The following is a 25,307-nucleotide window of genomic DNA, read 5'->3' on the forward strand; positions in this document are numbered from 1 at the left end:
AATCTCAGTCTAGAGAGTTCATATTGTTTGCTTCATATAATTTTGTAGGATCCGCGGGATGGTGGGGGGAGGGAAATGAAAACTCCAATACTCAGCGTCAGACAGTTAAATGTTCTCTCAAACAACGCTCGCACAAAAGAAACACATTTACGTAATATATTTCATTCATTTACCTTTCTCTGACGAAGGAAAATCCGCTAACAAAGAGAAGTTGAATAAATCACGGTAAGAAAAGATGATTATGTTATTTTAGTACCTATCTTAAATTATGTACCTGTGTCTTCTGTTACATTACTTGTCACGATCATATTATATTATACCTACATACGTAGTACGTACGTGATGATACAAGCCACCGGACACAGGAGAGGAGATGGTCTAAAACAGGTTCCCTACTAGTTTTCGAACCTCTGTAACTAGAATTGTAGTATAACAAAATCCAAATATTTACGTTCAGCGAATTACGTATAGCGAAACTCAACTGTACCTATACAGTAGAATCTCATTGTGGTAGCATCAGTATATTAACTCAAGTTGTCAACTTCCCGGCTATTGTGCGGCCAACTTCGCTCAACTTCGCTTAGACTCGCTCGCAGTCGCTTCGTAACGTTACTTTGTTAAGGGGACGGCATTGGCGATATTTTAATTACAACTTTAGGGTATGGGTTTCTGTTTTCACGGTTAATATTTTTTTTAACTTTGCTTATTATATATTTTTTCACGACACCGCGCACCGGCTTGAAAAATATTTCTTAAAAATCTTAATAGTTTATAATAATTATGCTGCTCTTGTGTTACTGAAAACACACATTTTTTTAGCTCTGACGAAACTTTTACACGGATTGGATCTCAGAATCTTCTCAATGATCAAGTTTAAAGAAGTATTTTATTTGTGTAAAAAATATATTATATAGCGCGGTTAAGGAGTGTTTAGAGGTATTTGCAGTCTTACTTTCGAATTATTGCAGCTTCCCCTTAACCCCAGTCCTGTGTGCCGGAGCGGTGCTTTATGGAATTGCCATTACAGTTCTCCCATATTAATAATGCGCATGCAAATCTTCGCAAACTGTCGTATTCCCGGAAACACCCGAATCATTGAATCGTAAGAGCACTTGCATTTTGATCCTTGTTCGAAAGAAATAGTAGTCAATATCATGTGACACATAATCGAAAACAATTTGGGCGGTCGGTGGCTGTCACCGATCAGTCAAGGGTCTCAAGGTCAAGATCAGTATTACTTTTGTGGAATTATAAAGAGCTGCAATTACTAGGAGTGAGCGTTCCAAAGACGCACCGTTTCAAAATACCGTTTTACTGCCTGGAACGGATGCACCGTTTTCCGATTCCGGTAAAAGAAGTCTCGTCATTAAACCCGTGCCAAGTAAGAGACGGTGCGCCATGAGACGGCGCGACGCGAGACGGCTGGCATTGGCGGCGCGACGCGCGACGGTAACGTTAAAGCACTAAACAGTCTAACACTACAATATGGTTCAGACGACGACACTGGCACTTGTTCGCAATCATAGAAAATAAATATGAACTTTATCTTGTATCAATAAAGATGGAAATTGCATGAAACAATAACCAGTGCCGGAAGACCGGTGTAACGCATCATTCAAATATAAACTTTATCTCTATAAAGATAAAGACGGATATTGAATTGCAAAAATCTGGCACTGGTTTGATAACAAGACGACGACACTGGCACCTGTCCACGTTCACGAGATAATGCCCTACATTTCGTATCCTAATATGAACTTTATGCTCATAACATTAAAATCAAACTTCATTTTCAAGACGAAGTACCTTTCGGCCTTTCGAAAATATTCATATCATCATATGAATTTGACCTTTACCTTAATCACAATAAAGATGTTAATGCCATGTTATTAAACAACCCGGCTCGTGTCTCACCTAGCGTCGCGTGTAGGGTTACCATTCGTCCAGATTTATTCGGATTCCTAGATTTTTTTACTATGGATTTTTTGGCTTAAATATCAAACAAGTCTAAAAATTTTATCGTCTTCTCATTCATCTAAAAACTTAGACAGATTCAAAATCTTCTTTAGAAATCATCGTATACGGTCAAACAATAAAATAAATATTATATAGCAAACAAACTACAAACCTAAAATTGTATCTTCGAAACAAAATTAGTTTCAAAATAATCAAACTTAGCGTTACCGTACCTAACTAATAATGGTTCATTCAAATGTCCGGCTTTTTGCCAGGACTTTCCAAATTTCTAAATGGTTATCCTAGTCGCGTTGTGCGTGCACGCACACAAACAAACTTATCTATTTCAAATTCTCTTGAACTTTATGTTAATGCAATAAAGACGGTAATGCAATGACAAAATAAGGCTTTTGCTAGAGAAAAAAATGCATATTATTTCGTGATGCGCGTGAGGATGCGGATGCCGGAAATGATATTTATTGTTAAATAGTTAAGGATTAGTTGCACTTGAGCTGCGTTTTGGAATAATAATAATTTATATGTTTTGTGTTTATGTGGGTAAATGAATTTTGAGGTTTTTTACTTATGATTGTTTGTTGTCAAGCGTCATTACATAAAAAATGTTTGGTGCGTATTGCGCGAATGCATAAATCTGCATATTATTATAATTCAGAATTGAACATTATGATTAATTAGTTAGTGTTATCTTCGCTAAGAGGGAATATCACCTACTGTCTTATGTTGGCAAACATATTTTATTCCTACCAAAAAGCACGGCTGTCATTGTTCCGAGATTTCGGCTGGCAGCATTTATCGATTTCGGAACGCAATCTACGGCGAGCGGAGACGGAAGTGACGTCACGCAACTGAACGCAGCGACAAGATGGGTGAACGAAGCCACTCTCTGTAATGGCGGTTTTGCTTTTTTTCTGCGGCAGCAAACAAAATTAGATATTGTGGGGAAAAGTGTTATTAACATTGGTTTTGATCAACGTGTTATCATTGTCAAAGCATTGTCGAGTTATTTGAGCAACGTAGAACTATCTGGACTGTGTTTATATTGGACTTGGACTCGCCTACTTTAATTTGCTCAACACTTATCATTGTATTGAGTTACCTATATTTATGTATACAGGGTGTAAGTATTTATTATCTAATAGTATAGCAGGTAAAATTACAACACCTCTTTTATGTCAGTTATTAAAAATAAAATTCACACCACAGTTACCACTTTGGTTTTGTGTTTACCCGCGCTCAGCGCCCGCTTGGCGCCAGCCATATAAAGAAAAAATAGACGAACAAAGCTAGCCAGTCATCAAACCAGTGCTACACGACACTGCTTTGGAAACAGGTTTTCGACACAGAAACACGAGACGACACTCGTTATCGAAAAATACAGAGACGACCCACTCCTAGCAATTACACATCGTTCTTGTTATTTTTTTCAAATGTGAATTTAATTTCAACTTTAATTATTTTTGACGATGCCATATTATGAGGCACATTTAAGAATAAAATATACGTCACATTGATAGACTTCACTTTGCCAATAAAGCCACACCCAAAAGACCAAGTTTGTAATTGTAATATTATTGTGAATGATCAGCGCTGTAAATACTTTTGAACTGAGATTTTAATGTAAACATTTTTATTAATGTGAAATAATCAGTGCTGTAAATACTTTTGAACTGTGATTTAAATTTTTTAATGTAAACCTGTATTTGAAATCCATTTCTCCTTATAATATAAATCTTGTGTTATTCAAACCTTCTTTCATCCATCTTTACATCAGCTTCAGTAAGACACTTGAAAAGTACCTACTGTAACATTTTCGAAGTAAATTTTAATATTAAGTATGTAATATTATGAATTATCGAATCAAATTTCGTTACTGATAAATCAATTATCTCTTTTAGCACCAATTACATAATTCTACTAAAATTTCATGAAGAAAATGCACTTAACCACTCTAAATACATAATAGTTTTCTAACGCTCGGGAATACGACCGTTGCCGAACAATGGCGAAGATTTCTATGTGCATTATCAATTTTGGGGAACTGTACATTGTTAGACGGATTATGCAGGCAGCCGGGAGAGAGGAACCTCGCTTATTCCATCAACCACCATTGTGCATGACGAAATTGTGTCCTCTTTGGAAAACTTGATGAGAAAATCACTTTCTGTATTACATATTACAAATATGTATACAGGAAGATTAGGTATGCCACAACATTCTATCCTCGGGCTACCAACGGTTCAGTAAAACAAAGGACGTCTCACGCTAGAACGTTTTATCTCTATTTTTATCGGTTCTTTGACATTATCACACATTATATAGAGATTGCAAGTTCTAATCGAGTTTTGTTCTCCAGCTATGTATGCAGGTGAGTAGGTTTGTGTGTGTGTGAATAATAAGCACATACATACATGTATGTATACATTGACGTCATGTCTCGTGTCGGTGGCACGATAATTAGACTGACGCACTCGCATTCGCCAGTAATCAGTGTTGTACCTGCGTTCTCACTGTATGCTCTAGAGATGGGACATTCATTGACGATATCAATCAAGTTAATGTTAGTAAAATATTAGAGTTATGGCTATTTATGACTCAATTTTATACTTTCTTAGTAGGATAAACACTTAAAATTGTTTATAATAGAGTCGTCCTTTACGTAAATGCTAAGATCTTATTTTGCCCATAGTAGTATTTTGTTACAGGCTGCAACTTTGTGGTGGCTATGCCGTATCTTCTCTTTTTATGTTTAGAATATCATTAGGTAAGGCTCCATGCCTTAATATCGCTCTCCTTACATAACCACTTCATAACCAATGTAGTCGTCAAATCTAAAGACATACTTTATCGATAGTAATTAGTAAGCCATCTCACCCCTGGCGCCGCCACCAGATTCATCTCATACCTGTCTCACCTGCAGAAATAACTTCTTTGTGTAGTGCATTAGTGGATGACGTCACACTCCTCAGCCCTTTCAGACAGAGTCGGGTGACGAAGCTAGTGTTAATATCTGTTAGAACATTGGTTCTCTTGTTTTAGCTAAATTGGCAGACCTTTTGTCAGCCCTGCGGTGTGCGGCGACAAGCCATGTTTGCGCTTTTTAATTATTTTGCCGCACTAAAAAGTTTGCAAGGTTTACAATTAATATTGTTCATTCATACAATCGTCGTCAAACTTAAAACTATGCGTAAAACGATCTTAGATGTTTAAAAACCAGAAGACTCAATATCATCATTAATCACTAGACTTGTACGATGAACCTACGTGTTCTAATAACTAGTCAAAGTATAATCGGTTCAGAAACAGACAGTTACTTGAGTAATTGGTTGTTAAACTTGTTAATAAAATATGAAATTTTAATTCGACCAATGTTAATGCACTCGACTGTACAGCATATGATTGTGTAGCCCAGTCAATGATGTCGGCTCGTATCGTATACTAGATTAATCCCAGCTTGCCAGATGCTACGCCCCGCTGCCACTGTGTACTGAGGTCCGATAGCTTTACTCGGTCGATTGGTGTAATTTGATTATAATTGCAGTAAAGGAAACTTTAGTAATGAGTAGTTATGGCTCATATAAGGCTCATGTAACATTGCGGTTATTTCTGAATGTATTTAATCAAAATCTTCTCAGAAGTACCTACTTATGTTCCTTGGACAAAGTACCCAAGGAATAGCTATTATAAATGTAACGTATGCATAGGTTTTTGATCATAGAGTTAAATAGATAAGTATGTACATTAAAATTATAGGACACAATTAGGTGCTAAACATAATAGGTACTTATTAATGTAAATACTTTCTTTCTCAAATTACAACATAAATACCGAAGAGCGCTAGCGAACGCGACTGCAGTCCCATTGTTGAATGAAAATTCCCCAATTACATTGCGGTGAAAGAAATATAACTGGAATATAATAATCAGGAGCGATCCGCCGCGCACAAAGCGAGGGAAGGACGACAAATGAAAATTTTTAATTCCGAATGCAGTTTGTTAGGGTACACAATAATGGCGGGTAATAATACGCTAGATATGAAAATTGTTTGTGGGCACAGACAAACGGGCTTATGGCGTATTTTGTCGGTTTATTTTCCGATGTGCTAGGATTAATACGTTTTTATACGCTCGTTTGTAAAGTTTTTACTGTCTTTTAGGCCTCTTATATTAGTTATTGAGTAGGTACGCAATCAAACAGACAGAAAACAGTCGAATATTCATTAGCCTAATAGAGGATAAATTGCAATTATTCAACTTAGACTTATTGATTAAAATGAGAACCTTTAAAAGACGCTCCCTCCTTATCCTAACCCACTTAAAAAAACAAACTAAACAAATCGCATTTCGGAACGAAGACCAAAAAGCGGGAGGCAGCATTTAAAAAAGGAAAACCGGTAAAAAAGCCGCGAAAAGTTCGTATTTGGAGTCAAGCGCGGCCCGTGACCGCACCCCGTTTGATCCGGCTCATTAGATACCGTCCGGGAAAAACCGTATGTGATCCCAAAGTTATACCCGGCTCGACTGAGTTCGATAAAGTTACTCTCGGAAACATATATTTGGTTTTTATTTGAATGGAGATAGTTGTATGTATGTTTGTATGTATATTTGTTTGTTAGAAAATAGGTTAGAAACATAAATATAGTGTTTCTAACCTATTTTCTGCTGCACTAAGGTATTAAAATGATTAATTAGCCAGTTAGATTAATTGTCGGTCGCTGACTGCCCAGGGTGTAGGTAGGTGCAGGACGTAGGTACAAACTGATACGCTACTAGAGAGATTGTTTTCAAGGGTTTTTTTTCCTGAAATACTTTAAATAATTTAAGCTCTTGCACTTACATATTTGGCTCTGATTTGCTAACATTATTTGGCGCTCGATTGACAGAGGCATTCAGAAAGATGCGTGTTAGCTATTCGTGTGTATTTGACGTAGTGGAAAGGAAATAGATAGAGATACGCATCGTTTTAAAAGACTTTAGAATTATAATAATATTCATTTAATAGAGGTTGCTGCAAAAGTTGTAGTGTAGTAAGAGGAAAGAGGGTAATTCAGCTCGTTATTCTGAACAACTTTGGACAACTTTTGGAACTTCATTCCCATTTCGGCTTATTCCCTGAGTTATACCGGTCTTTATTTAATAGAATATTTCTCTTTCGTATAAAGTATAGAACGGCCTTCTGAAATGCTACAAAAACATGCAATTCGTTAATTAACTCGAGCTAACGTGGTCACGGCGATGGCGGCGGTGCATACATGAAGCTAGGAGCAGAGTTTACCTCATATGTTGGAAGGCAGTCATCAATTATACATATTAGTTAAATAAAATACAGATAAACTTAATATTTTTTAAGCAATTAAACTCTACTCGTGAAAACCTGGTAAAAGTAATTGGCTCTCTATTGTCTATTATTTATTTAGGTATGCGTGTTTTGTCAAAATAGCTGTAAGATTTCCATCTAAAATAAAATAATTAATATACTAATATATGAACGTATTTCTAAAGTTCGCAATTTATGTATAATGTTACATTATCCCTTAGTGTAAAATGCTATGCTTTTTCCCGGGATTCCGAGTAATACGGAGTAATACCATTTTATAAATAAGCATTACCTACCTTATGGTTGAAATAAACAATCAATGGCTATTGCTATTAATGATGATAAGTAATTAATCACGTCAATTCCATCCATCATCATATTAATCAAATAATCACTGAGGTGTAAGAGACCCACTCAAGCGTGCCCATGTGTCGTCTGAATTAGCTAAATTACTGTTAACCTAACTGTAAAACGTGGGAAGCTTAACGTCTAAAGCAAATTAAATTACTTTCAATTCAGATAAATGTTTCCGGTTTTACCTCGTTTTATCATTAACTTGTGAACGCTTTCACTCCGTTTATATCAGTCAAATGTGCTTTTAAATGGAATTAATTAATTAAATTGCGTGTTTAACTGGGAGCAGCAGGACTGAAAGAAGAAGAAAATGCGTTTTTTGTTTGCTTCCTATTTTTTTAACCTGACTGTAAGCATCTCTAAAGGATAATAACTGAACTCTAACAGGGTAACTTGGCTGACCGTCTGTCCTTCCGTCTCTGTTTTTAATAAAGAAAATAAGAAAATTAGCTATCGATTAAGTTAATTAAAGTAAAGGTACCCATACTCGTAATGCTTAATTAAGGTAGCTAATTACAGCATTACCAAATCGAATGCCTATACCTAGGTCAAAATCAAAGGATCGAAATGGCAAACCAGATATTTGTGACTATGTGACTAGCGGTGATACCATAATTCGAAAATTGTCAGTCACGGCCATTTCAGTTTCTTTAATTACTTTGTCTTCTTACAAATTATTATAGATCTTGGTAAATTTACTATACTATACAAAAAAATCATCTCAGATTTTGATTTTGGAGCTAATTATGTACCAAAACTCTACTCATCAACTCACCGTATAAAGCAATATTAACTTATGTTATGAATCCGAAGTGGAGAGCTTTTAAAAGACAAAAACGTGAATCAACTGAACAAAAATTATTTAATCAAACAATGAAACATTTAAACTTATTAGGATTCAAAACACCATTAAATCAGAAAATAAACACCAAAAACACACTCCCAACACGATCAGTCCTTTTTAGCCGAAAATGCACGAGAGCTGTCAATCTTGGCGCGCACGCAGACTTCACGTCATTTCTTATCTGGGGACCACAGAGTGCGGGGCGAGCTGTCACGAAGTGGTTATTATTCGGAGGTTTCCAGAGTTGATTCTAACACGGCCTCTCCTGACTGCGTGACGTCCTCGACCGCCAGATCTTGAGTAGGTCCGGGATGACCTTGGGGATGACACGTAATCTCCTCGGAATCTGTAAACCATTGATGTGATTAGAATTATTTTTAATGCGCAGCGACTAACTAACATTTTGTTCTAATTGGGCAGAGGCACACGAGTCGGCTTGCCAACCTCATCACTGGCAGAGGCACACGAGTCGGCTTGCCACCCTAACCACTGGCAGAGGCACACGAGTCGGCTTGCCAACATCACCACTGGCAGAGGCACACGAGTCGGCTTGCCACCCTAACCACTGGCAGAGGCACACGAGTCGGCTTGCCACCCTAACCACTGGCAGAGGCACACGAGTCGGCTTGCCAACATCACCACTGGCAGAGGCACACGAGTCGGCTTGCCACCCTAATCACTGGCAGAGGCACACGAGTCGGCTTGCCACCCTAACCACTGGCAGAGGCACACGAGTCGGCTTGCCAACATCACCACTGGCAGAGGCACACGAGTCGGCTTGCCACCCTAACCACTGGCAGAGGCACACGAGTCGGCTTGCCACCCTAACCACTGGCAGAGGCACACGAGTCGGCTTGCCAACAACTTGGGCAGAGGCACACGAGTCGGCATAACCCTGAACGAGAGATAAATTGGCACACAAATAAATAGTAAAAATTCAGCACCGGCAGAGGCACACGAGTCGGCTTGCCAACAACTTGGGCAGAGGCACACGAGTCGGCATAACCCTGAACAAGAGATAAATTGGCATACAACCAAATAGTAAAAATTCAGCACTGGCAGAGGCACACGAGTCGGCTTGCCAACAACTTGGGCAGAGGCACACGAGTCGGCATAACCCTGGTGTCACAAAATAACAAATAAATCATAACATGTCAATACTCACAGTTGACATAGTGCATCCATAAATGATTAAATTGTTAATAATGGTAAGATTAACACAAAATCAACAGTAAAAATATAAGATGCAAGAAGTAAAATGTTAAACTCAATTAAGTTCAAATTATCACACAGATAAATAATAAAATAAATGCGTCAATAAAATAAATCATAACATGTCAATACTCACAATTGACATAGTGCATCCATACATGATAAAAATGTTAATAATGGTTAGATTAACACAAAATCAACAGTAAAAATATAAGATGCAAGAAGTAAAATGTTAAACATCATTAAGTTCAAATTATCACACAGATAAATAATAAAATAAATGCGTCCAAGTCAAGACCAGAATGTCATATTATACATACCAGCTTCAAAGAATGCAGCACATGACTCCGGTGTCCATTCACCTCGCCACAGGACTAGGTTTTCAGCTGCAGCTTGAGTCCTCTTGCCATAGGATCCAGCCAATAGCTCTAACTCGTAGCGGTGATGGGAAAGTTGACTGATCACCTTGTAAGGACCCCTCATGCCGGAGTCCAGTTTGCCAGAACTCTGTGAACATTTTTTGACAAACACAAAATCGCCCTCACCATAAACTCGAGGCGTTGATCGTAATTTATTTACATGGTCATCTTGTTGTTGCTGATTCCGAGCAAGCAGCTCCGAAGCTCGTTGTCGTCTTAGCGTTACTAACGCTTCACGGTTAGCATGAGAGTTTTCAAGTGCCACATCTCTGACAAGAGCTCTCAAGACAGGGGTAGTAGCTTCCACTCCAATCAATAGTTGTAATGGTGAAGTTTGAGTGGTGGCATGTCTTGTGATATTCAGTGTAAGTTGAATCTTCCAGAGTGCATCCGCCCATGTGTTACCCTTATGGTTGGTTTCAATTCGAAGCATGTTCAATACAGTTCTGCAGTATCGTTCGGCTTGGCCATTTTCTTGGTGCATTTCTGGTGTTATCAGGTGTATGGAACATCCCAGTGAGGTAATCCAAGTCTGAAAGTCTGAGCTTTCAAACATCCTGCCTCTATCAGCTACAATTAACGAGGGGACTCCAAATAGGGATATAGCGTTCATTATGACGCGTTTTAAATTATCTGAATCCTGTTTGTATAGGGGATACAAAAGGCAGAATTTTGAGAAGGCGTCTATTAAAACCAAGACATACTTGAAGCCATTTGATTCAGGCAAAGGGCCTAATACATCCATATGGATGGTATGGAAGGGACACTCAGGTTTGGTCCAAGACTGTATGGGCTGATGTGGTGCCCGAGGGACTTTTTTATGAGAAAGACAAACCACACAATGGTTAATATATTTCTTTACAAATGGCATTAGTCCAGGAAACCAAAAGTGGCGGAGAATCAAGTTGGCAGTTTTATCAATTCCAATGTGCTCGTGATCATCGTGAAAAACACGCAATAAACTTAACCTGTGACCCCTTGGAATGAAGCACAGCAGTTGGGAATCCTCACCAGTACGGTTGTACTTATAATAGAGAAGGTTGTTTTTAACAACATATCGGGATGAGTCTAACTCACCATCCCTTAACTTTTCCATTAACGCCTGTGTCTCATTGTCAGCAGTTTGAGCTATTAGTGCCCAGTTATTGGGTTTACGGATATGTAGTACATTTACGGGAACAGGATTTCGACTTAAAAAGTCCGCATGCTGCATAAGTGACCCTTTTCGGTACACAATGGTAAACCGAAAATCTTGCATGTAAACCCACCAACGAGCTACTCGGGGAATGAGATCTTTTTTTCTTTCTGTAAGTTTTAGCGAGTTACAATCTGTTACTATCTTAAAATCGATTCCTATAAGATAGTGACGGAAGTATTGTAGTGCTTTAACGATGGCCAAAGTTTCGAGCTCATAACTATGATATCTAGACTCAGCCCCATGTGTAGCCCTGCTAAAGTAACCCACAACTTTCTTTCTTTTATCCTCATGTTCTTGTAACAAAATAGCCCCATATCCTACTGCACTAGCATCAGTGTGTAATTCAGTTGGCAGCGTTGGATCGAATATAGCTAGTACTGGTTCTTCTGTCAAACAGCTAATTATGTTATCACGTGCCTTATCTTGTTCGTCTCCCCAGAGAAATTGAACGCCCTTTTTAGTCAATCTAGCAATGCAAGCAGTTTTGACTGCGAAATTAGCAATATATCGCCGAAAATAGCTTGCTAGGCCTAAAAATTGCCGCACTTGCTTAACGTTCGTGGGTTTTGGACACTTAACAAGTGCCTCTACCTTTCTTGGGCTCGGCCTAACCTGACCCTGACTGATCAATCTCCCCAAGTACTCAACTTCTGTATCTAAGAAAACACATTTCTTAAGGTTGATTGAAAAGCCGGCAGCACTGAGTGTCTCAAGAACTTGTCTTAAGAGCTCAAGCCCCTCATCTATCGATTCTGACATTATGAGCACGTCATCTATATACGTAAGGACTTTTCCAGTGTCTATCAGGGATTTCAAGGTCTTTGAAATGATTTTCTGATATACGACAGGAGCATTTGTCAAGCCATAGGGCATTTTCAAGTACTCAAAATGATTTTCTGGTGTTACAAATGCTGTTTTACTGATAGACTCGTCATCCTTCATAGGCACCTGGTGAAACCCAGAGGCCATGTCGCAACTTGAAAAGAATTTAGCTTTCCCTAATTTGTCGATATGATCATCGATAAGCGGTAAAGGAAATCTATCTTTGACTGTTATCGCATTCAAGGCACGGTAGTCCACGCACATCCTATCACTCCCGTCTCTTTTTTTGACAAGTATGATTGGACTGGCGTACTCCGACTGTGATTCACGAATAATTCCTTTATCCAACAAGTCGTCAGTGATTTCCTTTACTCGTACTTTCTCGTCAGCAGAAAGTTTGTACGGTCGGTAATGAACGGGATTATTACTATTGAGCTTTATTTCCATACAGCCGGTGTTGACAGTAGTCATTGCGGTGCCCGTGATAAACGTATCTGAGAATTCATTTAAAAGAGAGAGCAGCCTATTTTTATTGTCACCTACCAATGGTGTATTGATAGCAACAGTATCTAAAGCACGTAAATGATGCACCTGAGCCTCGTTTTGATCTCTTGTTAGCCGTTGTGAATCACCCCTGCGTATGTAAGTTACGCCCTTACGGTTTAAAACATCCGTGCCTAACAATAGAGGTACACTCATACTTTCCGACGGTACAACGTACAAATCAACTTCTACGGATATTTCCGGAAACTCTACTACCGTAGTAACGTAACTAACAGACTCGATCTCCTGGCTTCCTATTCCCCGCATTAATCGATAGGTAGGTACTTGATTGCATTTAATGTGTTTCAATACTGACTTTGATATCAACGATATGTCGGACCCACTATCAATCAAAACATCCACCGGAACCTTCTCAACCACAGCAGACATCACATTACTTTGTTGAGCAAAATCATTCTTACGACAAAAATTTACATTCACTGCTCCATTATTATTAGTTTCTGTGCGTTGTTTAACAAAACATTTTTGTACTGAATGACCAATTTTTCCACAGAATGTGCAAGATAGGTGTGTCTTATGGAGTGATTGGGGATCATTTGTTGTAGTAGAATTGGTGACGGTTTCATTAGTTTCCATTTTTTGTCTTTTTGAACATTGCCACCGTCTATGACCATAACCACCGCAATTATAGCATTTAAAACCCGACTGGTCATTTATTAACCCGCGTTTACGCATATTGGAACTATCATCATTATTTGTAACCTGTTGAGGAATGTTGCGGGTCGATCGAGCATTATGATTAGGTTTGCAATAAACCGAAAGAAAATCTACTAACTGGTGATAGGTAAGATTACCGTTAGCAGCAGCAGCTTTGACCTGTACATCAACAATTCCACGAATTACAATTGCAGTTTTGAGTTCGTCCGATAAACCTTTTACAATGTTTAATCTTAGTATTGTTTTACGTGCATACTCAGCGTAAGTTCTGAAATTATTTGAATTGGTACACATTACATCAAATAATATGTTAGCAATGTCAATATTCCGCGGGCAGAGTGAACGAAATTCCACCTTAAAGTTTGTCCATGTACGATTGTCCGAGGTCCAGCTATTTAACCATGTACGCGCTTGACCTAAAAGGCAACCCCCTATGCGTGATAAGCACTCCCGATCATCCCAACGGTTAAGCTCACGCCCCCTGTCTACTTCAGCACACCAAACATCAAAGTCGTGGATGTCGGGGTCAAAGTTTGAAATATAGTAATGACCACTCCTAACTTGTAAAAGGGATGACAATGCACTGACTATTGAACTGTCTGTGTTTGCATTCCTATTAGCCGATTCAACCGATGTGATTGTGATATTATCCGTGTGAGCAGATGTTGTCGGCAACGGTGGCGTGATAATATCACGTGCTGGGAGTGTGTCAGTCATAGATGCGGGCGTAGAAGAAAGCCTATCTTCAATCGCACTTAACCGCCCAATAATCGTATCAAGTGCATCGTCACGGGAAGGACAGTATTGGTTTCTATGCGAATCATCACGACAACGCTTGCGATGTTTACTTGATGGCTCCCGTCTTTTCTTAGGCCTAGATGCTCGTCCCGACATAATAAAACCAAGACTGTACTCACCGCAGCGTAGAAACAGCACAAAACAAAATAACTTTATAAAGAAACCAATCCAATATTTACGTAAACACTATTTTCTGATTTAATAGCTATGAATTATCAAAAAAATCGAGGTTTAAGCGTCAGGCATCAAAAAAACAGCGCGTGGTCTATCCCACTTCTGATGTTATGAATCCGAAGTGGAGAGCTTTTAAAAGACAAAAACGTGAATCAACTGAACAAAAATTATTTAATCAAACAATGAAACATAAACATTTAAACTTATTAGGATTCAAAACACCATTAAATCAGAAAATAAACACCAAAAACACACTCCCAACACGATCAGTCCTTTTTAGCCGAAAATGCACGAGAGCTGTCAATCTTGGCGCGCACGCAGACTTCACGTCATTTCTTATCTGGGGACCACAGAGTGCGGGGCGAGCTGTCACGAAGTGGTTATTATTCGGAGGTTTCCAGAGTTGATTCTAACACTTATTTATTTATTTTATACGTGCGATAAATTTCTTTAAAATGCGTGAAATATCATACCTTTTTACAATGAAAATTTGGAGTGAACTAGGAACTTACCTAGTAGGTGGAACTTTTTCATTGCTGCGAGTGTATTAGACTCGCCTAATATACTTACATGTTTCCTCTACAGTTATTTCATTGACTTCCAGTCGCAACAAGAGCCGAGGTTAGGCCCGCTGCCGCAGTAGGTAACGTCGCTTTAATCAGCAGTTAATGAATTAGCTCGACGGCCGCGGTGGGGCGGTCGCCGCAAATTCACTAAATACCGGCTCTCATCAGATCTGGCCGCCATTGCCGTGCAATCACCTGACACGGCATTGTGGCCGGATCGCAGGGATGGGGAATATCTGGATTAGTCGATTGGCAGTCATCGATGGATGGAGTTATGGAAAATGGCAGTGAACGTAAGCGTTAACCTTTCGGCATAGTACGCAACGGACGCATCGCATTCAGTATTCTTTGCATAGAAATTCACTTATGTGCGTCCACTTCATCAGCATTGCCGAGCCGTTAACATTTATGACAATCCATTTGATGCGATACTTATGATACCTAGACGTCCACTTGGGACGCTTACCCAGTTCTCAAGTGGCCTGGTCATAGTCCTCTTTAAGATTTGGGGGGTGTTCATTGACTGTTGCCATAATCTTCACGCTTAGAAGATGGCTTAAACAGAGGTTTTTTTTTTCAATTTATTGTTTCATAAAAAGTCTCCTGGATAAATAAGTACCTATGGGCAAATAAATCGATTCAATTTGTACCTATAGGATGTCTGGGCTCGTATTCATAAAATTGTTGCAACAACTGTTATTCAACTCCAATCGTCTACTACACGGTGTCCATCACTAGCTCAGGGCCGGTGTATCGGTCGGTTGGCGATAGCTGGGGGGGGTTGGGAGGGGGGTGCGTCAATTACGAGCAAATGTGATAGTGGCCGCATTGTTCCCACATCGACTCGTGTTGATTAGCACAGTCGAGTTAGGGCCGTAGCACACATATCTACTCGCATAGCAGGCTTCCTTAGGTGAGGAAAACACAGGAAGCATGGGAAAAAATGTGTAATTAAGTCTGGTTTTAGCAGTAAGGCGATTGGTTAGTGATTCTTCCTGCTACGAAATTGCTACGGCGCGGCGTAGCAAACAATATCGCGAAAACTTTATATTAGCTATAAAAATATTGAAGTATGTAGGTACTTAGTAATAAACATAAAAGTATATTTTTAATCATAAGTAGATTATAGCGAAAAAATATATGAAATTGGATTTGAAAGTCAATTGAAAATAGCGCAACGTAGCTGATGGCTACAGGAGCAGTACGACATTACATTTAAAATGAAACCATCAAACATATTTTTAACAAACACATAATTTAAACAACAATATTTTATTTTATACCTCCAAAGCGTTTCCAGCGCTTGATTATATTTGCGAAAACCACGCCCCGTTCCATCCCCTATTATCTGCTAAACAAATTACTGAATGTAATAACTCCTCTATTCCACCAACGAACTTTCGCCCTTAGTTCGAAGCCTTTAGTAATCAGAATTGGGTGGCACGGTTTTATTGTATAAACACATAATTCTCTTTAGTCTCGATTCTGTTCATGAAATAATACACTCGGCGCTTTGTTCGGGAGTCATTGAATGGCGCTCGCAGTTTCAACAGTAAAATGAATTTGATTAATTAAAAATCTGCTAGAGTAATTACTTTAGCTGCTTTGTTTTAAATAACTGAATATCGCACGGTTGGGAATGTTGTTTCATCTTTTGAAATGTTGTATTTTTGTTTCTGTTACATAATGACGGGTCGTATACCGTGTACCAAAGTATTTTTTAACGACTACGAAAGATAACGATTTGATGTCACTTTGTTTTAACTAATCTATTTTTTCAAATTTTTTCCCATACATTCGATTAGACATTATGGATACATCATAATTTTATCTACTTCCATAACATATTTTATTTCAAATATTATTTCTACAAATTTATCTGCCGTGTAAAATGGCTAAAACAGCGATGTTGATCCTTTGTTTGGGCAAGTAGCAGTAAACCCGGCCGGCCCACGTCTCGCTAAGAGGTTCTATTGTTTAATGCCACAATTGCCTGTGAATTCTGCTTCCGCTACAAAGAAACTGACCAAGTCCTGGACTGCGCTGAGCAGGTGGACTAAACGGGTTTGATACTTGATGCCATCTTGATGCTAACTCAGCTTTTACAACATCCAGGCTTGTTGCTCAAATTTACACGGGAGCTATGTAGGCTGGCTAAGCTGAAATTAGGGGGATATTTACAAAGTTTCCACTCGAGAGACCCTCGCTCAGAACAGTATAGATAGTGGATGCAGTTTTGTCACTACTACTATTGAACAATCTCGATTTTTATTGAAACATATATTCCGGGATGTGTCAGTTCATTTTATGCCTGTACAAAGCTAGGGACATAATTATGGCAACTTTTTTATATATTGAATTGAAGTTTTATTAGGTAACGGTAATACCAATGTACCCAGTATTGGCAAATAAAATTTAAAAAATATACAATTTGAACATATGCTTTATCTTTGGGTTATTATTATGGTGTTTCCAGTATAAAGACTTTCAAGTATGTAATCAGCCTGGTCGCACTACAGCTGATTTGGGCGGGCGGTGCGAAGGCGGGCGCTGTTATATTGTGCAGCAAACCAGGTGGATGCACTGGCGGCTTTCAGGGGTCCTCGCTGAAAGGAAACCCTTAATTGACTCTCAACGGATAACATTAATAATAATTTGTAGGGATATCTCACACACGGCCTCAAGCTAGGCAGAGCCTGTAATGTGGGTATCGGACAGCTGATATAATATGTACACAGATACATATAAGACTCATTATTATATGGGCCTGGATAAAGCATATTATTAAATTAGCACGAAAGGTGCTTCCCTGAGTGATGATGAGATGTACCTGACATATAAACATTGAAAACGAACACGATAAGAAGAGGAGTAGGTACCTATATTGGGGCAAAAAGCAACTCTATCAAAGATTTTTTACAATTTATCTTTTATCAAAAACGCTCTATACCGGAAAAGTTTTCAGCATGTGTAAAATAAAACATGCAGTTTTATCAAGATTAGCATTTTTTTCCTAAAAGCTACGGGACCAACCACAATTACAGTGTTTCCCTCTACATTTTCCCCACACCGCGAGTCTTTCATTTCGTGTGCTCATATCTTTAAAACGACTGCCAAAACAATGTTCAATTTACCAATCACTGTTGTCTTTTATTCACAAGTTGCATATGCGAGCCTCATTATGCTATTCTTTCAGGGCTGAAAAAAGCTAAGTCGCTGTAAGCCGTGTTACTAGAACTTCAGTTTTTTTTAATTGCCAAGTGATGTTAGAGGAAAGGGTAAGTCATATAATGTAAGTCGTATATTTAGCAAGAAGTGATTCGTATCAGGGTGTGATGATTATAATTGGTTATTTATCTAGAAAAGATGTTGCAAGTTTGTTAGATCATACATTCAGTAAGGATAGGTGGCAACAGATCATTCAAATAGTTTTTATTTAAAGTTAGTTAATAAGTAGAATATATACTTACATTTTAATAAGTAGAATATATACTTACATTTTACATACTTACCTAACGATAGTAATTAGGAAATACTTATTTTGTCAAAAATGCTGACGAGATTTTTCAGATTTCAGGATTTTCGTAACTATTATTCGGACAGCCCTGTCGTTTACCAAAATGTATCTATTTCGTGTTTTGTTCGCCATTGTTCGGTCAGCCAAAAAAGTTTCCATTTTTCCTATTGTTGATTCTCTTTTGTTTTATGTGCTTTGCATTTGCATACTCTGTTTCTACATAAATTGAAGAAGATACCTATTTGAATGTTTTTTTGTTGGTTTTGCTGCCGAGCCCCAGTGCGGGTGGTGTTTTGTATCATTGTTTAGATGATAGACCGAACAGCCTTTTAGGTTTACCTACGTATTTTCAAATGAAACCTACCAGTGATGTCTACTACATATTAACTGCTATCCTAATCTTATTATCAGCTGACACTTATAATTTTGTTATGTAATTTCATCACTATTTTGTTTTACCCAAAAATTCTGTTTTCGTTGAAAAACACGAAGGAAACTTTCCCCTATCCAAGGTGCGAATAGAAAGTGCACCTCGTGACGTCATCAACTAATGCAGGTGCATTACACTACAGAACTCATCAAGTCAGACCGCAGAGTGAAAGAACGGCGGTAAGAAACAATCAGAGCCGGCGAATGATGAACCTGCCGTCTTCTCATTATTTAAGATGTGACGTATTTTACAAACTCATATGCGGAATGCCTTTTGCTGCGGATTCGCTAAGGTTTTGTTTCATGTTTTTGCCACACAGGTGTGCTTTTTGTCGCGAGTATTGTTTAGAGGTCTCGAAGCGTTATTAGACTGCAGGTATGTGCTGCGTTAGTTTTTTATATCAACCAAGAAGGGTTACTGAATAGAGAAGGGGACTATCACATGATTTTTCTTACAATACTTACCTATTTTTAATCTTGTTGGTTGTTAAATTGAGGTACCTAGGTACTTATATTGGTAAAGGCTTCCTTGAGGTCACGGTTTCGTATAATATGTTGGGCCATGTACCTACCTTTATTAACATATATTGGAACCAAGAAACATAAAGTACTTTTCTAACGTGATTGGAACCATTGAAGGAACAAATTTTGGACTCATTTGCACAAAAAAAAACATGTTGAATATCTCTGTGCTTGCTTGTCATTAATAATACTGTCATTTTTATAAACTTTTGAAAACTTTAGCTATATAGCCAAAATATTGAGTTTTATTTAAAATTAACTAACGAAATGCTTATTAAATTCACAAAATGTATTTTAAACACACGGGCACTAAACATGCCCATCACACAGTGGCGACAATGCCACAGTGTGTTTGGAATCAAGAAATTAATCGAAACGGAAAAGGTGGGAGCTGCCTGATTTTATGTTTATACAACCTCTATTTTATAATAATAATTTTATTTATTGAATTCTTTACAGTAAGTACAGTTTTAAATACGTGCACAATCAGGTAGTTAAATAGTTTGTTAGTTTATTTTAACTTAATTAAAACAACTATGGTTAATGTTAGAATTATTTTAAAAAATGTACATAAGCTGATTAAGGATTAGCTGTCGTCCTAGATAGGTTTACACAAAACCTGTATTAAGGAACAACAGGCCCGGCCCCGTGTATCGGGATTTAAAGAAGAATAACAAGGAATTGTACATTATTTTACAGTTAGATTATTGATTTTTAAAATTATGTGATTAATATTACATTATTAAATTCAATTCAAATTAATTTAAAAGTAGCGTTAAATTTATAAATTAAAAAAATAATACAAAAGCATGCAAGGATGTGTTATATGTGTGTGTCTCTCTGTGTGTGTGTGTGTGTGTGTGTGTGTGTGTGTGTGTGTGTGTGTGTGTGTGTGTGTGTGTGTGTGTGTGTGTGTGTGTGTGTGTGTGTGTACGTGTGTGTGAGTTGTGTGTATAAGATATAAGTGTATGTGTGTATATTTGTCCACTTGTAACGTTATAAAAAAACAAACATGCTAAGCATAACCAGAGAGGTAGATTTCAACTTCATCGTAAGTCATCTGTAAAAGGTATTTTTTGATTATGGTTTTAGCTTCGTAGCGGCTTAGAGGATGAATTGGGAGGGATGCATTTATTTTATTATACAAAAATGGGCCTAGGTGATAAAAAAATCTATTTGTGAACGCAAAATTTGAAGGTGGTAATATACATATTTTATCTTTGCGGCGTTTCTTTATTTCTGAATATGGTGTGACAGAATGTTGGAGGAGAATTGTGTTTAGGATGAAAATCTTTCTAACTGATAAAACCTGGACATTTTTATATAGTTCGGCGGTGGGGAAGAGAATTGGGCGGAAAGTAGCAATTTTAAGAATAGCTCGTTGGGCTATTTCCAGTGGTTTCAGTATAGTTTTTGCAGCCCCACCCCATACTGTTATACAATATGAAATAACTGATTCGCATAGTGCAAAGTAAACCACGCGCAATAACATAGGTTTCGCTACATGACGAAGAGTTTTGAATACATAGATCAACTTACGAATTCTAGAAGTAACATGTTCTATGTGAAGTTTAAAATTTAGATATTTATCAACAATTACTCCCATACTTGATATTATCTGTTTGCAATATTTTCGGGCAGTTGCAGTGGCTTAGGGTACGATTTTTACATGTGTGTGCTTTAAGAGCTATTGCAGTTTTTGGTTGTGATGTTTGACGAAGGGAAAAAGTTATATATTTAGTTTTAGATGTGTTTATAGTTAAAGAATTATAGACCAGCCAGTCTAGAATACTATTAAGCCCCTCTTGGGCTACAACTTGAACCATCTCCCATGACTTGGCGGAAAAAGTTACGGCGGTGTCATCAGCAAAAGAGACAATGGTACCTTGGGGAAGATGCAAATTACAGAGATCGTTAATAAATAGAAGGAACAGCGTTGGGCCCAAGATACTCCCTTGTGGGACTCCGTATGAAATCGGTAGTTCATTGCTTATATAATCGCATACTTTAACAACTTGAGAACGTCCCGACAGGTAGTCCTCAAAAAGATGAAGTTGCTGGCCCCGAACTCCCATTTTCTCCATTTTCAGTAGCAACATAGGTATGGGGACAGTGTCGAAAGCCTTAGCCAAATCAACAAAGATAGTTAACACCTTTTTACCACCATTGATGTTTTCTACAATATTATTTATTAGCTCATGGACTGCATGGTTTGTTGATTTGTTCCTCCTGAAGCCAAATTGTTGACTTGACAGTATGTTGTTTTTTTCAAGGAAGTTGATGAGTCTATTGTTGATAAGGCGTTCAAGAATTTTCGAAAGAGAAGTGAGGATGGCAATTGGTCTATAATTGTTAATATCGCTTCTGTCTCCACTTTTGTATATGGGATGTATGCCTTTTTAAAGGCAGTAGGGAAAATGCCAGTGAGGAAACAGTTATTGAAAATGTGGGATAGGTACGGAGCAAGAAGTGGGGAGTATCTTTTTAAAAAAGTGGTTGAGATACCGTCATGGCCAGTGGCGGCATTAGGTTTCAGGGAGCGAATAATCGAAATGACTTCATCGGGATCTGTTGGTATTAAAGAGAGCGAGGTTTTTTTGTTTGGATATATAGATTTTGGAGGGGTTATATTTGGTTTAATATGTTCAATATTATCTGCCAGTTTTTTGCCAATATTTACGAAGAAATTTTCTGCACTAAGTATAGGTATAGATAGTAAATAAGTGCTTTTATGGCACACATATACATATATATACACATATACATATACTAAACATGATTGTGTATTTATACCAACCAGAGCGCTGAGTGAAGGGGGACTTTTAAATGCATAGATTTAAAATGTACTTACCTTCTACTAATACGTAAACATTAGGATTTAAGGAGTAGAGTACAAGTTATTATTCTGTGTTAAGGGTAACTAGTTCTTCACCAAGACTATGAGACCTATGTAGGTAACTAAGAGAATTACTCACCGATCGATATCCACAGCTGCCCGAACAAGACTTCGAACTGCACCGCATCACCCCAGACCTGTACCAGCCAGCAGTGGACATGATCAAGCGAGACTTCCTCCCGCTACACGTGCTGTGTCAGTACAGGAAGATGGACCTCAGTAATGATAGGTCGCTGGATGAGTACATTGTGCGATTGTTAAAGCAAGGTAAATTATCGTTATCGACTATGATAAACTCATTTTATGCGCGTTTCACCCATCACAGCGCCATATTCAAGTTATATAGTGACGTTTATCTACGTCGATAACGTAATCGTGTAGCGGCAGCAGGACATGGGCCTCTCAGAATAGGACTTCTTATCGTGTCGGTGACAAACACAAGAGCTAGAGTAGCGTGGGTCTTCGTGGGGAAAGGTCATAGTCCGAGTAAAATTTATAAAGGACCCGTATACTTTCAATATTTTAGCTATAGCTTATTTTGCTGAAACGAAACATCTCTTTACTTTTTTAAAGAACACAACTACGATTCTTTACCTGCTTCTTTGCATGCAGCTTTTGGACACCCCTCGTGGAATCTTCTTTCTATCCCCGATATAAGTTACCCCAACATAAGTGTAAAAAGATGGACTTCATACATTACCATAATACGAAATATCTTCCAGGCAACTCCACGTGTGCGCTGACGGAGGACGGGTCGCTGGCCGCCGTCTCCGTGAACTACGCGAGCAGTCGCTGCGACCCCGACAACTTGCGACAGTACGCCTACTATAGACAGGTTAGGTACTGTTCTTATCCTAGTCATAGAATAACAAAAACAACTCGTTATTCTATGTCCTAGTTACATAAACATTAGCAGATCGATAGGTATACACCTAAGTACTAATTACTTATTGTATTTTGTATAAAATACTGCAGTGTAATATTACAAGCTTTTGTCCACAATCTTTGCTTCGCGCGAAAAGTTACAAAATTATCACGTAGGAATTACGGAATACGGGACTATATGCTACGCTACACCCCAAGGTCCACTTGTTAAAAAAACTTCGTTTTGGTGAGGTAGGTTTTTATGCCAGTTTACTATCTTAGATCTTGACTTTAGCCTACTGTTGTTTAGCTTTCTTTAAGTAAAATAAGCTCTTCGTTTTCAGGATCCAAACACGAAAGACTTCTTTTATTTCCTGGCCAAGTTACAGGAGACTCCAAATTTGTGGACCATGTTCAATCAGCAGAAAATATTTGAGGTAATCTTAAATTAAAATAGGTAAGTACCTTTAGAAACCTCTGTTTGGCCTTCGCTTTTACACAGCGCCACCAAGTGGGACTTATCACTTGTCTATATACTTCCCCTGTAAGTGATAAACAGTTGGTCAAGGGTTTGTTTTTTGTCACCGTGTTGAAAGGATTACCCAATCAAAATACCGTCAGCCACTGATTCCAGAAGGCCTGGCCCGGGCGCAAGACGCGCGATGTGGGTGAGCGCTTCGCTAAATTTTTGTCATGTCTTAGCTTGCGCCCCGTGCTAGGCCTTCAGGATGCGCCGGAGGTATATAAAGTACAGTTGATACGTCATTCGAGGAAACTCCGTTTCCATACCCTGGTTTTCGAGCGGTAAACCAATAAATGATTTGAATTTAAGAACGATGTACACCATCGCTCTAATATTGAAGAAAAACATCGTAAGGAAACCTGCATGGCTAGGAAGGCATCAGTTTAGACCTTGAGGATATGCACAAAGATTCCATTCGAGAGAGCCAGGTGCAGGTACTTTCGCCCTCACAGAGAATAGAATAGAATACCCCGATTTGCTTACCACCATTTTCAACTCACATTCAGATGAAGATGTTGTGTGTGTCCCCCGGGTGCCGGCGGCGCGGGCTGGCCACGCGGCTGGCGCGGCGCGCGCGGGAGGCGGCCACCGACCAGGGCTACTGCGTGTTGAGGCTCGACTGTCTTAATAGATATGAGTGAGTGTTGTGTTGAGTTTGCTGATTTGTAGTGTCAGTGTGGAAGCACACGGTGCGTAGCAAGGGCGCGGTGGAAAGTTTTTTTCCACAATCACAATGCGTGGTCAACGTGGACCGACGCGACGCGACGTGGTGAGATGTTTGCAGTGCGGCCTACAACAACCCGTGTGTTGTAGATTATTGGTTCATAGATACTGTATGTTAGGGCAGGACCATTCAGACATACCTACCATTCCATATAGGTAATATAATCCATTGTTGAGTTGTATTCTTTAAAAAATCATAATTGTCCGATAATAAGGGTCTGAACCAAACAATAAATACTCATAATCATTTCTAACTTCATTTGCCCATACCTCAACCTCAACAACCTCATAAATTCAGTTTCAAGCTAGCAGAACACTGCCATGTGGTTATGGTGAAAATAATGACATATACAGGTATTGCAAAAAGGGCCTAAAATACTAAGCCGAAACCAGCATATGCAGCTAGAATACCCTTTTTGCAACATCCTGTATACTTTTGGCCTCATTCCTAAAGGGTTAATTAAATCCTCATTCCAGCTACAAGCTAGCGGAACGGCTCATGATGCGCTGCATATCCCGCTACCCGCTGCACCGGCTGCGCGGCGCCACCGCCCCCTTCGTGAAGAAGAGCTCCGAGCTGAACCGCGTCGTGAGAGTGTATGTGGAGGGGAGCGAGTGTCGCGAGGTGGCGGAGACCATTGAGATGGTGAGGAAGAGAGCGCCTGAGAGCTTGATCGAGTAGCTTGGAAGCATTTGTCCTAATGTCCGATTTCACCATTGAAAAATAAGGCGTATCAGAGAATAACTCTATTTACTCGAGAGTAAGCAATTAACTGTCATAAAAATTGTCGAATAAGCCTTATTATTCAATAGTGAAATCGGGTCTAAGAGAGTTAGGTGAGGTTTCAGATAAATTGTTTGTAGAAAAAAGATACTAAAGCAGAACATTGCATGATGCGCTCCCTTCGTGAAGAAGAGCTCCGAGTTGAGTCAAG

At 38.7% G+C, this 25,307-nt stretch overlaps 2 protein-coding genes across 2 annotated transcripts; one reads left to right on the forward strand and one right to left on the reverse strand.

The window, feature by feature from the left end:
• Positions 1–11,394: 11,394 nt before the first annotated feature.
• On the reverse strand, positions 11,395–14,394 carry LOC125491002. Its single transcript, XM_048631756.1, has 2 exons — positions 11,930–14,394; positions 11,395–11,424 (listed from the first exon to the last, which is right to left on the reverse strand). Exons 1-2 carry the CDS (start codon positions 14,252–14,254, stop codon positions 11,395–11,397), a joined length of 2,355 nt encoding a protein of 784 aa, XP_048487713.1. The 5' UTR covers positions 14,255–14,394.
• A 5,234-nt stretch (positions 14,395–19,628) lies between these two features.
• LOC119693954 lies at positions 19,629–25,114 on the forward strand. The gene is made up of 6 exons (XM_048631633.1): positions 19,629–19,750; positions 22,358–22,529; positions 22,985–23,097; positions 23,471–23,563; positions 24,156–24,286; positions 24,850–25,114. The coding sequence occupies exons 1-6, from the start codon at positions 19,634–19,636 to the stop codon at positions 25,052–25,054; spliced, it is 831 nt and encodes a 276-aa protein (XP_048487590.1). The 5' UTR covers positions 19,629–19,633; the 3' UTR covers positions 25,055–25,114.
• The last annotated feature ends 193 nt before the right edge of the window (positions 25,115–25,307 follow it).

This window comes from Plutella xylostella, chromosome 29 (assembly GCF_932276165.1).
Source record: "Plutella xylostella chromosome 29, ilPluXylo3.1, whole genome shotgun sequence".
NCBI lineage: Eukaryota > Metazoa > Arthropoda > Insecta > Lepidoptera > Plutellidae > Plutella > Plutella xylostella.